General features: G+C 33.5%; 1 protein-coding gene and 2 long non-coding RNA genes across 15 annotated transcripts in view; 2 read left to right on the forward strand and 1 right to left on the reverse strand.

Moving 5' to 3' along the window:
• The window catches only part of LOC105341359 (uncharacterized), a 36,000-nt gene that overhangs the window by 4,166 nt on the left and 13,578 nt on the right, over window positions 1–18,256 (reverse strand). For 5 of the 13 annotated variants that reach the window (XR_010711850.1, XR_010711851.1, XR_010711853.1 and 2 more), the window contains 3 exons: window positions 16,752–16,917; window positions 14,046–14,392; window positions 13,450–13,818 (listed from right to left, as the gene is read on the reverse strand). Coding sequence is in view for 5 of the 13 variants with exons in the window: in XM_066078648.1 (XP_065934720.1) it covers window positions 5,298–7,115 (1,818 nt within the window). In the remaining 8 variants the exon portion in view is untranslated. Of the gene's footprint in view, window positions 1–5,097; window positions 7,116–13,449; window positions 13,819–14,045; window positions 14,393–16,751; window positions 16,918–17,544; window positions 17,566–18,256 lie in introns of those variants that run through there. The other 8 variants (XM_066078649.1, XM_066078650.1, XM_066078648.1 and 5 more) reach the window with 6 other exon arrangements.
• LOC136273659 (uncharacterized) lies at window positions 398–4,955 on the forward strand. The gene is made up of 2 exons (XR_010711859.1): window positions 398–709; window positions 3,736–4,955. It is a non-coding gene; the product is annotated as an uncharacterized lncRNA (long non-coding RNA).
• On the forward strand, window positions 7,637–9,129 carry LOC105339603 (uncharacterized). The gene is made up of 2 exons (XR_004601276.2): window positions 7,637–8,611; window positions 9,049–9,129. It is a non-coding gene; the product is annotated as an uncharacterized lncRNA (long non-coding RNA).

The following is an 18,256-nucleotide window of genomic DNA, read 5'->3' on the forward strand; positions in this document are numbered from 1 at the left end:
CACATTATTAGACCCATCTTAAGAGTTCCAAAAGTCTTAAATACTATTAAACTGAATTATTAAATGGAGAGAGAGAGAGAGAGAGAGAGAGAGAGAGAGAGAGAGAGAGAGTTTACTTTAACAGGCATCTTTTAAAAAAAACAATCTCCAATTGCATGAGAAATAAACTTTCGCCAATCTTCAAATTCCTAATCTCTGTGTGTGTATGTTTGGGGTGGGATGGGGTTCAGGGGATGGAGGGAAGGTGCATTATCCCCTCGCCAATGTTCATTCACAATCCTAATCCGTTTGGGGAGAGTGGGGGAGGGGGGGGGGGGAGTTGTTACTTCTGTTGTAACATCAATTTTGCTGATTCTCCCTATAATTTTTAACATGTTCCTAAAAAGGGGGGGGAGGTGTCCTTTCGAAATTAAATTTTCGTTACGTTTTCTGTAAGAAGAAAAATGTTTATTTGAAGAAAAAGAGGGGACCCCCCACTCCCCCGATGCTACATGCCTGCTTTAAACAGATCTTATGTTTTTGTAATGTTTTCTCTGCTGATTATTGGAGGATAAAATACGTATAAATAAAATATTCCCCTCGTAGAGATCTTTTTTTCTTAGGGTAATTGGGAAACTCTTAAATTAACTTAATCTTAACTGAGGGCACTGCTTTTGGATAGGTAATGTTAAATATCGCATCTTCATTGACCCCAAACCCCAAAACATAGGTAATCACAGATTACAAAGCTCACCGAGACGAGGCATCAACTTTATGAGGCATCACCTTTAAAACCACCTTTATCATATGATATGAAAATCATAGTTAATGATCTTGGATATTCATGGATACTGTTTTGACACAATATCGTTTGTTATACTTTCATGTTAAATACTGAAATTTGATTGGTTAAGACGCAGTTAATAATATTTACTATTACCCTCAGCGTTAGCAACGCACTTGGCAACGGGTAACATTAAAAAATGTTACATGCGCGAAAATTATGCGCGTACGGTTCGCTGTAGAATTCACGTTATTCCTATATAAAAGCAGTAAAATTTTCTTAAAAATTTTAAAAAAGACATTCAGTATAACAAAATAAATAGTGCCTGTTTGGGAGGATAACAGTTGAAATTGACACCCCTCGAAAACCATTGTCAACCTCCGCTTCGCGTCGGTTGACAATGGTTTTCTCGGGGTGTCAATTTCAACTGTTACCCTCCCAAACAGGCACTATTTATATAATATCATATGTAAAAAAATTGTATGATAATCCTATGTTCATTTCATACATTATTATAAGATACAATGTTTATCAATACAATAATATAAAATATGATATTGCATCCAATGATACTTACAATATATATCATTTAATACAATATAATACTGTAATAAATATTGATGCAATATGATTTTGTAACATATAATATGACATTGTATCGTGTTATACATTATTGTATTTAATCACATAATACAATATCATAATATCTAATATAAATACAATATAGCATTATTTGATACTATATCATATCACATAATACATCACAATATTGTAACATATGATATTATATTGTATAATATAGTATAATTTTGTATTGTATGATATTGTATCATATTTGATACACAATATTGTATCATATGATACAATATAATTTGATAAAACATTGTTTCATATCATATGATACAATATCATCTGATACAGTACGATATTATATAATACAATATCATTTTATACAATATCATATCATATGATACAATATCATATTATACAATATCATATTATATGATATCTTATAATATCATATAATACAATTTCATGTATTATATAACAATATATTATATAAACCAATATCATATTATACAATATTGTATCATACGATATGCTATAATTATAATATACAATATCGTATCATATGATACAATATCATATATTGCAATATAATATGAAACAATATCATTCGATAAAATAATATATTATACAATATCATATTCTACAATATTGTATAATAATATACAATACTATACATAACAATATCATAATACAATATCATATAATAATGTACAAAAAAATTGATACAATATCATATCATATCATATAACTTTTTACAATATAATGTATGATATTACATTGTATCATATAAAACAATAGTGTATCATATCATAGAATACTATATCATAGGAATCATGTTAAATCATTTAACAACAAACACATCTATCAAGCAGGTTTGAGTGAGGTAGGAGAATTTTTAGCATCCTTGATAATGGAGATCAGGCTCTGCATCTGAAGCTACCTCTGCAATTCATTTATATTATAGTTAAATCAATTATGCAAGCTATTATCTATAAAACATGTAACCTGTTCCAAAAAACTAAACCTCATCCAGCATCCGAATCCTATGGCTCAGATTCAGCATTCAAGCCTGTCAGATGCATCAGTATCATGAGATGCATCATCCCTGCAAGTTTGGTGATGTAAGGACCAGTAATAACTAAGATATAATCATCAGAGGGCACCTGCTCTAAAAACTTTAACACGCTCTTAAAACCTTAACCTCATCCAGCATCCGAAACCTATGGCTCAGATTCAGCATTCATGCCTGTCAGGTGCATCAGTATCGTAAGACGCACCATCCTTGCAAGTTTGGTGAAGTTAGGACCAGAAATAACTAAGATATATTTTTTAGCATCCTTGATAATGGAGATCAGGCTCTGCATCTGAAGCTACCTCTGCCATTCATTTATATTATAGTTAGATCATATATGCAAGTTTGAAATAGTGCTATTACCTACATATATTAAACATGTGACCTGTTCCAAAAAAACTAAACCTCATCCAGCATCCGAAACCTATGGCTCAGATTCAGCATTCAAGCCTGTCAGGTGCATCAGTATCATAAGACACACCATCCATGTAAGTTTGGTAAAGTTAGGACCAGTAATAACTAAGATATGATCATCAGAGGGCACCTGCTCTAAAAACTTTAACCAGCTCTTAAAACCTTAACCTCATCCAGCATCCGAAACCTATGGCTCAGATTCAGCATTCAAGCCTGTCAGGTGCATCAGTATCATAAGACGCACCATCTATGCAAGTTTGGTGAAGTTGGGACCAGTAGTAACTTAGAAATGGCTATCAAAGGGCACCTGCAACAAAAACTTTAACCTGCTCGAAAAACCTAACTTCATCTAGCATCCGAAACCTTCGGCTCAGATTCAGCATTCAAGCCTGTCAGGTGCAAAAGTATCATAAGACACACCATCCATGCAAGTTTGGTGAAGTAAGGACCAGTAGTAAGTAAGATATAATCATCAGAGGGCACCTGCTCCAAAAACTTTAACCAGCTCTAAAAACCTTAACCTCATCCAGCATCCGAAACCTATGGCTCAGATTCAGCATTCAAGCCTGTCAGGTGCATCAGTATCATAAGACACACCATCTATGCAAGTTTGGTGAAGTTTGGACCAGTAGTAACTTAGAAATGGCTATCAAAGGGCACCTGCAACAAAAACTTTAACCTGCTCCAAACACCTTAACCTCCTCCAGCATCTGAAATTCATGGCCCAGATTCAGCATCCAAGTCTCTCAAGTCCATTAGTAGGTCCAGATGCATCATTCATGCAAGTTTGGTGAAGATAGGACAAGTAATAAGTTAGATACAGGACCTGCAACAAAAACTTTAACCAGGTCCGGACGCCGACGCCGAGGGTATAGCATAAGCTCCCCCCGACTTCGTCTCGGTGAGCTAAAAAGAGACATCAAACTCTCTTTAATCTCTTAAGCTTACTTGGGACATATTGTAATCTTCTCGTGACAAAAGGATCATAATAGCAGTGCACATGTATAACTTCCAGAATTTTAAAGAATAAGTTCGAAAACCACCACACTTTTTCAGCAAAGTGTCATTGACGACCCAAAGTACTTGGAATGGAAGTATCAGTACTAGTCATGGAACATGAACTTAGCTGAAAATGAACGGTCCAAAATTATTACAATTCTGATTTTATTTTACGGCAAAAAAAAAAAAAGAATGTAGTGATTATGGAAAATACTCAAGAGTTCATACTCTTAATCACTTTCTACAGTTACCGCCCTTTGCACTTCTAACATCATAGAAACTTGATATCATATTGTACATGTACTCTGTATTTGATTCTTGTTAAGGTGGTATGGGACATCTGTCAATATTAATGTGAATAAAAGTTACATTATAATCAAAAATACTTTCACCAATTTTCAAATTTTACAATAATTGACCAAAAAATATATTTAAACTAGACAACATTGAGATGGTGACCATTTAGGGCCCCCTTAAATAACAGCCAATAAAATGTAAAGTATTTCGGAGAATTTTGCTTTGACCTTGACCTATAACTTAGAAATTTTCCTGCTGACATTCAATCTAATTACCCCTTACATATGTACATACACACAGGCTTTTTTGTTCAGTCTGAGCAAGATTAAGCAAATGGGGGTTAAAACTACAGTCTAAAACTGATATCTGATATGACCTTCACAATGCCTTGGATCAAAGTCAGGGCTATGTGGAGAGTATAAACATGTATGCTCTTGAAAAAGGATTTTTGTGTGATCCCAATATGACCTTGACACTTGACCTACAAACATCATTAATCTTAGACATGGTTCAAAGTCACTGCATATCCTTTTACTCAAAGACAATCTCTGGTATGAGCCAGATTGGGCCAAGGGGAGAGAAGTTATTCTCAGGAGAAGAGATCTCGGATAAACGGACGGATGGACACAGATTGATCACTATTGGGCGCCCGAAGAGAGAGGCCCTAAGACTTTTGTAAAGGTAAATAATTTACAATCCTATATGGGGTTCGAACTCATGACTTACAGATTTGTAGTGAACGCTCTAACCTATTGCGTTACGCTGTTCGATGACAATTTTGGAAAAGAAAATATTTACCGGTAGAAAATTACACTCAATTTCATTGTTTATTTTGATAAATAGTACCAAAATAAATAGTACGTCACAATATGGAAGTGTCCCATACCACCTTAAAAAGTCAAATAACGTTTCCCATTTAGGCACTCTAGAACAGCTACATCAGTGCATCTCATCTTGATAAATTTTAAACATCTAAAAGATATTCACAATACCTCTCATATGAAAGAAAAAATCACAAACTGTTCAGAAGATATCTGATCAGAAAGAAGAGTCTTGTATTGTGTTCAATTGTTGATAAAAGATGACAAAAAAGCAAACCAAGTTGGTGGAATACGATGGACTCTATTTTCGAACTTCTGAATTCCCTCCCAAAAATTATCATCATCAGCTAATGAGCTATTTTTAGACAAGTTCTGGTGACCTGATAAGTTCCAAGTAAAACTGATGCAGGAGGCTGTTGTGCTGTAGAAGCATTTTTTCAGTTCCATCTAAGTTCAGCACAGAAATCCTTTCAAATGCACACCTTGTCAATGTAAAGGATTCTTTGTTCTTACTTGCAACAATAACAACAGCATGAACTGCAACATTTTCATTCACAAAAATTTGTTTCACCACATTCAAAGCTTGACCAATTGTATCACCTCGATGCATAGCACCAGTTGCCACTTGAACAAGGTACAATGTTTTTTCCTGAACTTTGACCCTTTTAGGTGACGAACACCCTTCCTTTTCTTCACCAGAGTCAGTATAATAGACAAAGTAATCTATTCCCATAAAATTTGGTATTTGTGCATATACCAAAAATCTATCAACTGACCCTGCATAGTGTTTAATAAAAAGAGAAAATAAGGCAATATTTCTTTCATGACCTTTCAGATCGTCCGGTACATCTTGATGGTGCAAAGACAGGTCTTTTGCGTCACATTCAAAGAAGTTTTTAGCAGGAATAAGTTTTATTTTCAAAGATGATTGTGACACTTCTTGTTTTGTCTGTGATGGCTGATACAACGTATTACCACCATTTTCCGGCAGAAGTACTACTCCCTGCTGTTTTTGAGACTCAACAAACAATTTTTCAAACTCCTTTCTAGCTCCACCATTCTGAAACATAATCTGCAAAATTTTATCAGAACTAATTTTTGCATTGTGAATCATCTCTTCCAAATGATACGGAAACCTTTCTCGCCAACAGTTTGCCAAGTTTGGAATTAAATGTCGAATTTTTACACAAACATCACCAACATCCAAATCCATCCTTGCATACTCAAGGTTACCTTGTAGATCCTCAGCTTGGATTTTGTAATGCTGAACTTCAAATATGTTGATCCCTATCCTAAATTCCTGTGCCTCTTCCCATTTCATGATGATTTCACTTTTGTTTGCAATAAAATTGAGAAGAACAGCAGTATGAAGCTGAAACTTGGAATACTCACGACTTTCACAACTTTTACAATTTATGATTTTATGTTGTTTTTCTTTTGTGTACTGTGCAAAAGCATCTTCAACTGTTCCATCTGTTCTTGTGTACATATCCTCTAACACGCTGTTCAATAATCTGGGAGTCATTATGTATTCCTTTGAAAACTCATTATACACTTCCTTTCCTTTTTCCTTTAGACTAAGTCTATGCTCATAACTCTTATCCTCCCTATCTTTTTTCGATATCAAATATTCCAAGGACCCCTTCCAAATGTTTAGAAAAGAGTCCTCATCAAGCTGAAATTTTCTTCCAAATTCAGTAAATTTATGTGCACTTGCAGTGAAGCCTGTTTCAATGAGAATAAACTTTGGGTTTTTAACTTGTCGTTCCACAATCTTTTTCATCTTGTTTAGATAATGTGTATTATAGAGAGTTAAATGATCAACAATAATACAGTCATTTTTTTTGAACTTTTTTGAATAAGCGATGAAAAATTCCAAATCTTCATCTCGCTTTTCAATTTCGTTTACATCAACATAATGAACAGAGAGGTCATCATTTTCTCGACACTTTAAAACATAGTAAATCGCTGATGATGTCTTCCCCAAACCTTCAATTCCATTCAAATAGATCCAGGTAGTCTTTTTTGCTCTGTTATCCTTTATTGCCTCCACAAACTTCTCATGAAACTCTGTCTTTATAAAGTATCTTCCCTCCTCGAAGTCAATTACATTGGCTAAAAAGATTCCTTCTTCATCGTCAAATACATGTCTTAGAACATTTGCTTCAAATTCCTGAGCCTGAAAAATAAATTGAGTAAGCATGTATATCGTACTGATAACTCCTGATTGATATTAAGAAAATTCTGTAGTACTTGGCCTTATGCTATGTAGATTCGTCATGTGGAGTTTTATACCTATAACTGTAATAATTAAATGTAAGATGTTGATGCCAAGGCCCTGGTCATGATATACAGTCCCTGAAACATTTTACTTGCCTCATGGACAGGGAGTGAACGGTAAGCGAACGCAGAGTGCACGGTGAGCAAACGCTGAATGGAATTGAGTAAGCGGCTGTGAACGGTGAGCTCACGCAGAATGTGGAGTGCAAACGGGAGCGAAATGTGAATGGAAGATGTATGATTGGTTCAAACAACTCGGGTTTATCCTCCGTCTCTTACTTCAACAAGAATACATATTAAAATATATAGTATTGTTTTGTTATAAACTTTTGCAAGAACAGGTGCTTTCAATTTCATGTATTAAAATTTGGTCAAGCATTGAAACAAAATTAAAACTAAAATTATCATTAAGATGAAAGAACTCCCTTACCAAAATGAATTGTTTGCGGCAAACTTGCAGCAAACTTGCCGCAAATTTTCGGCAAACTGATTAGTTTACCAGAAAACTTTAGAACTTGTTTGCCGATCTTTGCCAGTAGTAGCGAACTTCTGGTAAACCTCTTATATTTTGCCAAAAGTTTACCAGACACCCAATTATGTTTGCAGCTTCTTCGCCAGAAGTGGCAAACTTTTGGCAAACACCTAAAAATTTGCCAGAAGTTTATCACAAACATTTCTTCTTTTTTCTCTGTTTTTTTTTACTTCATGAGCTTGCCAAAGCTTTACCAGAAATAAGACTTATACAATTTCATATACACATTCAGCTCAAATTTAAGACTGTCAATTATAATGAATTGCTTTTATAATTTGTGTATAGAGAAAAAATAAATCTATTTTTGGATTTAAGTTTTATTCTAAGATAGTCTCGATAAAAATGTTTATTATTACGAAAATAAGATCAACTTTAATCGCATGATGCTTCATAATGAACCCCCCCCCCCCAGACCCCACGTATTACGTGAACACCAACCTGTCTGTTCTTTTGTTATGCTATATTCTTTTTTCCTACGTTCAAATATCAGTCAACTTGGATTTGAGTATATAAACCGCTTGATGTTGAATCATGTAGATTGAAGATATGCTGTTCAGTGTTTGTTTCTACTTTTACTTTTGTTTCAATGTTAAGCTACGCGCGCGCTGATTGGTCGATCAATAGCTAGCCGCCAATTTTCACATTCGATGCTGCCATGTTGTCTGCCATCACCGAGATGGTAAAGTGAATGAAAATAAGGGAATAAGGCTGTGCACAAGGTAAAAGAAACATTGTCAATGGAGTGTTTACTTTTGGAAAATCCACGGCTAAACAGAGGACGAATATAAGTGAATGAATCGAGTCTCAACACCCAAGGCCACTGCATGCACCATCTGCATGATCATGAGCACGTTTTTGAAAAAGTAAGTGAAGTAATGAAAACATATTCGTTGAATGGCAGTTTAAACAGTTATTGGAATATAAAACGAAAGACTGTGATCTTTTATAATGAGTTTAACAGTATAAGGCCGTCCCTATGACAATGCGGGGTGTCGAATCGAGCAAAACGCTCGTTATTGACATCGTTGTGATGCATGAACAAATGATTAAAATTTATTTAAACAACGCCAAATTTAGGAAATTATCATTACATAGTGTAAAAGTACATTTTATATGATTTACATTTTTATTACTTAAATAAAAGAATTCATGTTCTACTCGCATAGTCAGAGTTAGAGTAGGCCTAGTGCAAATTTGTAGCTTTATATAGATTTATAGATTGAGTAAGTATATGATAGGCTAACTTGTTTTAATCTGAAAACAATTGTGCTTATATGAAATCCATTTATCTTCCCAATAGGTGTCTGCCCTGGTGACTGGGTTACACAGACCTAAAGAAAACCATGCAAAAAAAAAAAACCCCACTGATTTTATGATCAAATGATACAACCAAAAAAGAGTGAAGACAGAATTTGTGTAAGACTTACGTAGAAAAGCATATAAACAACAGTGCTGAAGTCTGACCATTCCATCGTGGGTATTATTGTGATATTCGGCTATTTGTGTGATATTGTTTATGTGTGAAATTAAATCGAAGAGCACGTACAGGAGACCGTCATAAAAAAGACATCGAGAATGCCTTAAAGAATCCGTGATTAATTGTAACATGACCAGTGACCGTGCAGGGCTTAATTGTGAACTACCGGTAAAAGTATCGACCTAATTTCCGAAAAATATGGTATATGGTTTGAACTTCGCTCATTGTGAACTTTTGACAAGTCCATCTGTGCATGCATGTTGTGATCAAACTGCATTCAAGTTTATCGATCTGCAGCAACAAATCATCACCTATCGGTTGAGTACTATTTGTCAAATTTCAATATGGTTTGTTCATCAGTTTTGTGTTTATTTTTGAAATTTATAAAATGTGTAAAATTTTAAGTTAATTACTTGTGTCCTTTATCTCTAATTTTGCTGCAACTGTTTAAGTTAAACAACAACTTTGTCAATCACCAGTAGAAGTTATTTGTTAATTGATTGAAAAGCATAGTACATGTATTAGTAACTCATTATTAAATGATTATTAGTGTTTATTAATTGTTTTTCTTATGTTGTAATATCTTAAAGTTGCTATGTCTATCTGTAAGCTTGCGGCAAATTTGCCGCAAACAGTTTGCCGGAAGCTAATTTGCATACGAATTCTGAACTTGCTGCAAATTTGCCGCAAACAGTTTGCCAGAAGCTAATTTGCATACGAATTCTGAACTTGCCGCAACTTTGCCGCAAACAGTTTCCCAGAAGCTAATTTGCATACGAATTCTGAACTTGCCGCAACTTTGCAGCAAACAGTTTGCCAGAAGCTAATTTGCATACGAATTCTGAACTTGCCGCAAATTTGCTGCAACTGTTTGTCGCAAATTTGCAGCAACCTCTCTGCAAATTTGCGGCAACTGTTTGCCAGAGGCCTTATATTTTGGTAAGGGCTGTTAACGTAATCTTTACTCATTTTACTGATGATTGATAATTTAATGAATTCCTAAAGTAGTAATTTATAGCAAGTAGGGAGAACGTTTTAAACTTGCCAAATAAAATGGAAAAAAATCAACACATGTAAATATAAAATGAAGATTTCTAATTTTTCCAATTTGTGTTTACAAAATTGTAGGGACATGCTATCATAGTTGACATAGGTATTCCCAGATTACAAAGCTTACCGAGACTAGGCATCATCTTTTTGAGACCACCTTTATCATATTATATGAAAATCATAGTTAATCATGTTAATGATCTTGGATATTCATGGATACTGTTTTGACACAATATCGTATATCATATGTAAATAATAGTTTGAAAATCATATGTTCATTTAATACTGTATTGTAAGATAAAATGTTTATCAATACAATAATATAAAATACCATATTGCATCCTATGATACTATACAATATATATCATATAAAACATTATTATGCCTCCTGTCAATTTATCTCTATAAATTCAATACTCATCTATTTTCGCATAGTATACAAAGGGTTTATATAGCGTAAACATACTATGCCGAAATAGAGCACAGCAAATATTTTCCTCAAGCTCCTGCACTATGTATCAAACCCTGACTAATATTTAGGCATAGTACATGCACAACACAACACTATTATATAAATATAATACTGTAATATATAATGACACAATATGATATTGTAACATACGATATGATATTGTATCAAGATATGATATTGTATCATATAATATGACATGGTATTGCATCTTGTAAAACATTGTACTTGATCACATAATACAATATCATAATATATAATATATGATACAATATAGTATCATATGATAAAATATCATATCACATAATAAATCACAAAATTGTAACATATGATATTATATTGTATGATACAGTATGATATTGTATTGTATGCCATTGTATCATATATGATACATAATATGATATGTATCATAAGATACAATATATTTGATACAACATTGTATTACAGGTGAATCTCGATAACTCGAACTTCAGGGGACCATGATTAAACTTCGAGAGATCAAGAGTTCGAGAGATCGAAAGTTTAAAAAATTCCGGAAATTTTTGTTCCGGTCATTTTGGTTCTAAAATTATAGTAGCTGGAAGTTTATATTTATAACATGGAACGATAGTCTAACATGATCTTATTCGTATTTTCTGTTACATTACTTCAATTTAAACAATACATAACTTAGTTGTGTGGTTATTAAGTGGGTTTTTTCACGTTAAAAAACTTTTAAGCATATTTTGTTTTCTTAATCATAGAATATATTAAGTAAAGAGCTGTTTAATATATCGTAATTTTCACAAATTGTTGAAATTAATAGATCAGTTACAAATGACCTATCTACCCTTTGAAAGAAGCGAGGGGTAGTGTCAATTACGTAATCAACCAATTAACACTACCACGCTAGCCCCCAGGCGTTCACTCGACCATCCAGGTAAGGTCCACGCGGAGCTATAATTATACGCTTGATCGGCCGCATGTGTACACAGCAACCACTTCGAGTTATCAAGTATGAAAAACAATGAAATATGTATAACGGGACCCAGGTTTTACTTCGAGAGATCAAGGACTTCGAGAGATCGGAGTTCGAGAGATCAAGAGTTAATTTGCTTAGTTATATAGAGAAAAAAATCAGGACCGTGATTTCACTTCGAGAGAGAACTTTGAGAGATCGAAGTTCGAGCTATCAAGTGTCACCTGTATATCATACAATATCATGTGATATAATAAAATATCATACAATATCATTTCATAATTATGATATTACATATTACAATTTGATTCAACATCATATTGTATCATGTAATTTTTTACAATATAATATATTATGTAATATTGTATCATATAAAACAAAAGTGTTTCATATCATACAATACTACATCATTGGAATCATGTTATATCATTTCACAACAAACACATCTATCAAACAAGTTTGTGTGAGGTAGGAGGGTTTTTTTTAGCATCCTTGATAATGGGGATCAGGCTCTGCATCTGAAGATACCTCTGCGATTCATTTATATTATAGTTAAATCAACTATGTAAGTTTGAAATAGTTCTATTATCTATTAAACATGTGACCTGTTCCAAAAAAACTAAACCTCATCCAGCATCCGAAACCTATGGCTCAGATTTAGCATTCAAGCCCGTCAGGTGCATCAGTATCATAAGACACACCATCCATGCAAGTTTGGTGAAGTTAGGACCATTAGTAGAGAGAGAGAGAGAGAGAGAGAGAGAGAGAGAGAGAGAGAGAGAGAGAGAGAGAGAGAGGGGGGGACGTTGGAAACAGAAAAAATTGATAAAGAGGGTCAGCGCCGTATTTTATTTATTTAAATTTAAATTAGATGTACACAATCCTTTTTTAAACGTTTATTTCCATTTTTTGATTTGCTTCCGACGTCCAAATGAAATATCATTAGTGGAAATATCATGGAGGTATTTGTAAGCATGCATATACTTCTGCTATGTATACAGAGTTACACAACAGCGTCATAGTATAAATATTGTATGTGAAAGTATTACATATGTACATGTATTATAGGAAAGCTTGCATTTGTGCAATAATGATTTAAAAAAAAAAAAAAGCGTGTGCAGAGAAATTGCCGAGTAGATCTATATTCTATATTATATTTACATTCAGTGAATATTTCCCCTTATGTTTGCATTGGAAATCTGTGACGTTCAATTTCCTATGAATTCATAATTCATGCGCCATGAGCACAAATATAAACGTCACCACGTGTTTTGAGTATATCTATTTAAGATTAAATGAAACTTTCAACCTTACATAACCAATTTGATATGTACTTTTGAAAAAATAATCATTAAATTATATCTACTCCCTAATTAACAAGATTTTTCTCTACAAAGTTTATGGCAGTTATATTTTTAGCCGTGGAAGCGTACTAAATAACATGTTAATATGTCTGTTCCATGTATGTTTCATATTCCTGATTGAGAGCGTATATAATGGCTTTACAGCGATGGTACACATATATTTCATACAAAACAACATCAGTATGAATATAAATATAAGCATTGAATGACAAATGCTTATATATTATCATACCGCGCTAATGCGCGGTATTCGATTTGTCTGCACCGCATTGGTGTGTCAAAGGACCGACGACATCCAAAAATGAGCATTCAATGCTTAAATAAAAACATTATAAAAACATCCCATAAATGAAAATTGTACTTTTCCAATATCTACGAGGACAATATGTGTGATATTTTATTGATCTCTGAATCTCTGAACTCTGAATATAAAATAAGGTTCTGAAAAATTGCGTCACAGCGGCTTGAAAACTCTCCACTTGCACACTTAAAATACACCGCTTAGCTGGAGGTGAAACACATGTGCGTATCATGGATATTCAAACTTCGAAGTCCAATTTCTCTTGCAGCAAATTGATTATGCTTTGAAAATTTTTACAACTTTCGAAAGTTTGCCCCGACAAATGGAACACTCCTTTATAATCTTTCGGCACATCCTGAGCAGCAGTATAAATGACCACAATCCAGTATAATACAGTCCATTTCATTGTCTAAACAAATTGTACACCATCCAAACCGCACTTCCAAGTCATCTGTAAATACAAAAAATAAATAAATAATTATAATAAAAATTATTTTAATTAAAGACTCAATAAAGAGGTTATTCTTTTTCTATATGTATTGTATTTCATAGTCTAACAACAACAAACTCTAAATTTATGAGCAGGGAAAAATTCCTTTGCAACAAACATTTTTGTTAAATTTGGTCAGGTCTCAGATGTGAAAATTCAAATAACTATATATACATTAAATTAAGTACTTTTTCATTGTTTCAATTAGGGCTTTGAACATTTCAATTCTGTCACTGTGCATTTGTTCTCTCAGCTCAATCTCCTTTCTGTGTCTTTCCTCTTGTTTCTGTTCACATGTGGTTAAAAACTCAACCATCTCTGATGACCGAGTTTTTCTTCTCTTTATCTTCTTCTGACTTCCCGAACTTCTCTCTTCCTCTGAATCAGATTCATGCATTCTCTTAATATTTCCTGGGGGAGGGGGTGGGATTTCTTCACTTGAGACACTTGAATGACGCGATATAAGACACTTTGGGGAAACAGCATGATCTTTTCCAAGGATGTCCTCCATTTTAGAGTAAAATAGAAAGTCTTTCTTGTCATTTCCAAAAAAAAAAAAAGAAACAAAAACTGTTAGTTCTATGATTAAACATAGGTAATCACAGATTACAAAGCTCACTGAGACGAGGCATCACCATTATGAGGCATCACCTTTATGAGACCACCTCTATCATATTATATAGAAATCATAGTTAATCTTGGATATTCATGGATACTGTTTTGACACAATATCATATATTAAAAATTGTATGATAATCATATGTTCATTTCATACAGTATTATAAGATACAATGTTAATCAAAAAAATAATATAAAATACGATATTGCATCCTATAATACTTACAATATATATCATATAATACAATAAAATACTGTATAAATACTGATGCAATATGATATTGTAACATATGATATGACATTGTATCGTTTTATACATTATTGTATTTGATCACATAATACAATATCATTAAAAACTATATGAAATAATATAGTATTATATGATACAATATCATATCACAAAATACATCACAAATATTGTAACATATGATATTATATTGTATAATATAGTATGACATTGTATTGTATTATATTGTATAACATTTAATACGTCATATGATATTGTATCATATAATACAATATAATTTGATACAAGATTGTATCATATCATTTGATACAATATATTGTAATATAGTAATATATCATAAAATACAATGTCATATTATAAAATATTGTATCATATGATACAATATTATATATTACAATATCAATGATATATCAACATGTGATATTATATAAATAGTGCCTGTTTGGGAGGGTAACAGTTGAAATTGACACCCCGAGAAAACCATTGTCAACCGACGCGAAGCGGAGGTTGACAATGGTTTTCGAGGGGTGTCAATTTCAACTGTTATCCTCCCAAACAGGCACTATTTATTTTGTTATACTGAATGTCTTTTTTAAAATTTTTAAGAAAATTTTACTGCTTTTATATAGGAATAACGTGAATTCTACAGCGAACCGTACGCGCATAATTTTCGCGCATGTAACATTTTTTAATGTTACCCGTTGCCAAGTGCGTTGCTAACGCTGAGGGTAATAGTAAATATTATTAACTGCGTCTTAACCAATCAGATTTCAGTATTTAACATGAAAGTATAACAAAAAAACATATTATAGAAACCAATATCATATTATAAAATATTGTATTATATGATAAGATATTATATATTATACAATATCATATCATACGATACATGATTATATATTGCAATATCATATGAAACTATATCATGTGATAAAATAATATATAATACAATATCATACTATACAATATTGTATCATAATATACAATACTATACATAACAATATCGTAATACAATATCATAATATACAAAAAATGATACAATATCATATCATATAATTTTTTTTACAATATTATATATGATATAATATTGTATCATATGAAACAATAGTGTATCATATCATACAATACTAAATAATAGAAATTATGTTCTATCATTTTACAACAAACACATCTATTAGGCTAGTTTGAATGACATAGGATTTCTTTTAGCATCCTTGGTAATGGAGATCAGGCTCTGCATCTGAAGATACCTCTGCGATTCATTTATATCATAGTTAAATCAACTATGCAAGTTTGAAATAGAACTATTATCTATTTAACATGTGACCTGTTTCATAAAACTAAACTTCATCCAACATCCAAAACCTATGGCTCACATTCAGCATTCAAGCTTGTTGGGTGCATCAGTATCATAAGATGCACCATTCATGCAAGTTTGGTGAAGTTAGGACCAGTAGTAACTAAGATATAATCATCAGAGGGCACCTGCTCCAAAAACTTTAACCAGCTCTCAAAACATTAACCTCATCCAGCATCCAAAACCTATGGCTTAGACTCAGCATACAAGCTTGTCGGGTGCATCAGTATCATAAGACGCACCATCCATGCAAGTTTGTTGAAGTTAGGACTAGTAGTAACTTAGAAATAGCTATCAAAGGGCACCTGCAACAAAAACTTTAACCTGCTCCAAAAACTTTAACTTTCTCCAGCATCTGAAATTCATGGCCCAGATTAAGCATCCAAGTCTCTCAAGTCCATGAGTAGGTCCAGATGCATCATCCATGCAAGTTTGGTGAAGATAGGACAAGTAATAAGTTAAATACAGGACCTGCAACAAAAACTTTAACCAGGTGGGACCAAGGGTATAGCATACGCTCCCCCCGACTTCGTCTCGGTGAGCTAAAAATTGTTGAAAAAGTTAAAAATTTTACAATTCCTATCTGTAGCATCAGCTTATTTTTGTCAACAATGCAACTTTTCTAAGTCTGCCTGATTCAAGTGTTGTTTTATGATTTTTATATTCACTCACCAGCTAACTAACAGCAGAAGTGTTGGGGCTTTTGACCATAAACCATTCCCCTCTCCATTCTCTGTAGTGGTGCTTGTGGTTGGTAAGTCAGGTAAGTCATCTTCTGCATCAGCAGTAGCAGAGATTCCTGATCCAGAAGGATCTATAAATGGGCCACATCGCTCAACTGAGGAAAATAGGTATGATAAAATCAGCTTAACTGAGTCATAATACAAACTATCTGGACAATGTAGTATAAAACATGTAGATCCTGTATAAATAAAAAACCATTTTCCCCCCCTGAATATTCTTATGTTTATTATCATTAGTCCCTTTTCTAACAGGATGATTTTATAGTCATATCACATGTTGAGCATTGCAGTTCTCAAAAAGATCCTAAACAATTGTTTATATATAGGATATAAACCTACATCAAACTCTGAACCCCTTGTGAGGCCCAAGAATCGTCCAGGGGCCAAAGTCTAAACAATTTTAAAGAATCACCTGGCTGATAAGTTTCTGAGAAGAAGATTTTTAAAGATTTTTAAAAGATTTACTCTATATATTCCTATTTAAAATTTCGACCCCCCATTGTGGCCCCATCCTACCCCAGGGTCATAATTTTCACAACTTTAAATCTACAGTACCTGAAGATGCTTCCACACAAGTTTCAGATTTCCTGGCTGATTAGTTTCTGAGAAGAAGATTTTCAAAAATTTACTCTATATATTCCTATGTAAAATTTTGACCCCCCCATTGTGGCCCCACCCTACCCCCGGGGGTCATGATTTTCACAACTTTGAATTTATACTACCTGAGAATGCTTCCACACAAGTTTCAGCTTTCCTGGCTGATTGGTTTCTGAGAAAAAGATTATTAAGATTTACTCTATATATTCCTATGTAGAAATTCAACCCCCCCCCCCCCCCATTGTGGCCCCACCCTACCCCAAGGGTTCATGATTTTCACTACTTTAAATCTACAGTACCTGAGAATGCTTCCACACAAGTTTCAACTTTCCTGGCTGATTAGATTCGGAAAAGAAGATTTTTAAAGATTTACTCTACATATTCCTATGTAAAATTTCGAACCCCCCCCCCCCCCCCATTGTGGCCCCACCCTACCCCAGGGGGTCATGATTTTCACAACTTTGAATCTATACTACCTGAGGATGCTTCCACACAAGTTTCAGCTTTCCTGGCTGATTAGTTTCTGAGAAGAAGATTTTTAAAGATTTATTCTATATACTCCTGAAACAAACTTGAATCTTCACTATCCACAATTTCCAAATAACCTTGACCTTTGACCTTTATATCTGAGAATGCTTCCACTCCAATTTGAGCTTTTCTGGCCTAATAGCTTTTGAGAAGAAGATTTTTTAAGATTTTCTCTATATATTCCTATGTAAAAATTCATCCCCCCATTGTGGCCCCACCCTAACTCCGGGGACCATGATTTGAACAAACTTGAATCTACACTACCTGAGGATGCTTCCATACAAGTTACAGCTTTCCTGGCCTAATAGT

Source organism: Magallana gigas, chromosome 3 (genome assembly GCF_963853765.1).
Source record: "Magallana gigas chromosome 3, xbMagGiga1.1, whole genome shotgun sequence".
NCBI lineage: Eukaryota > Metazoa > Mollusca > Bivalvia > Ostreida > Ostreidae > Magallana > Magallana gigas.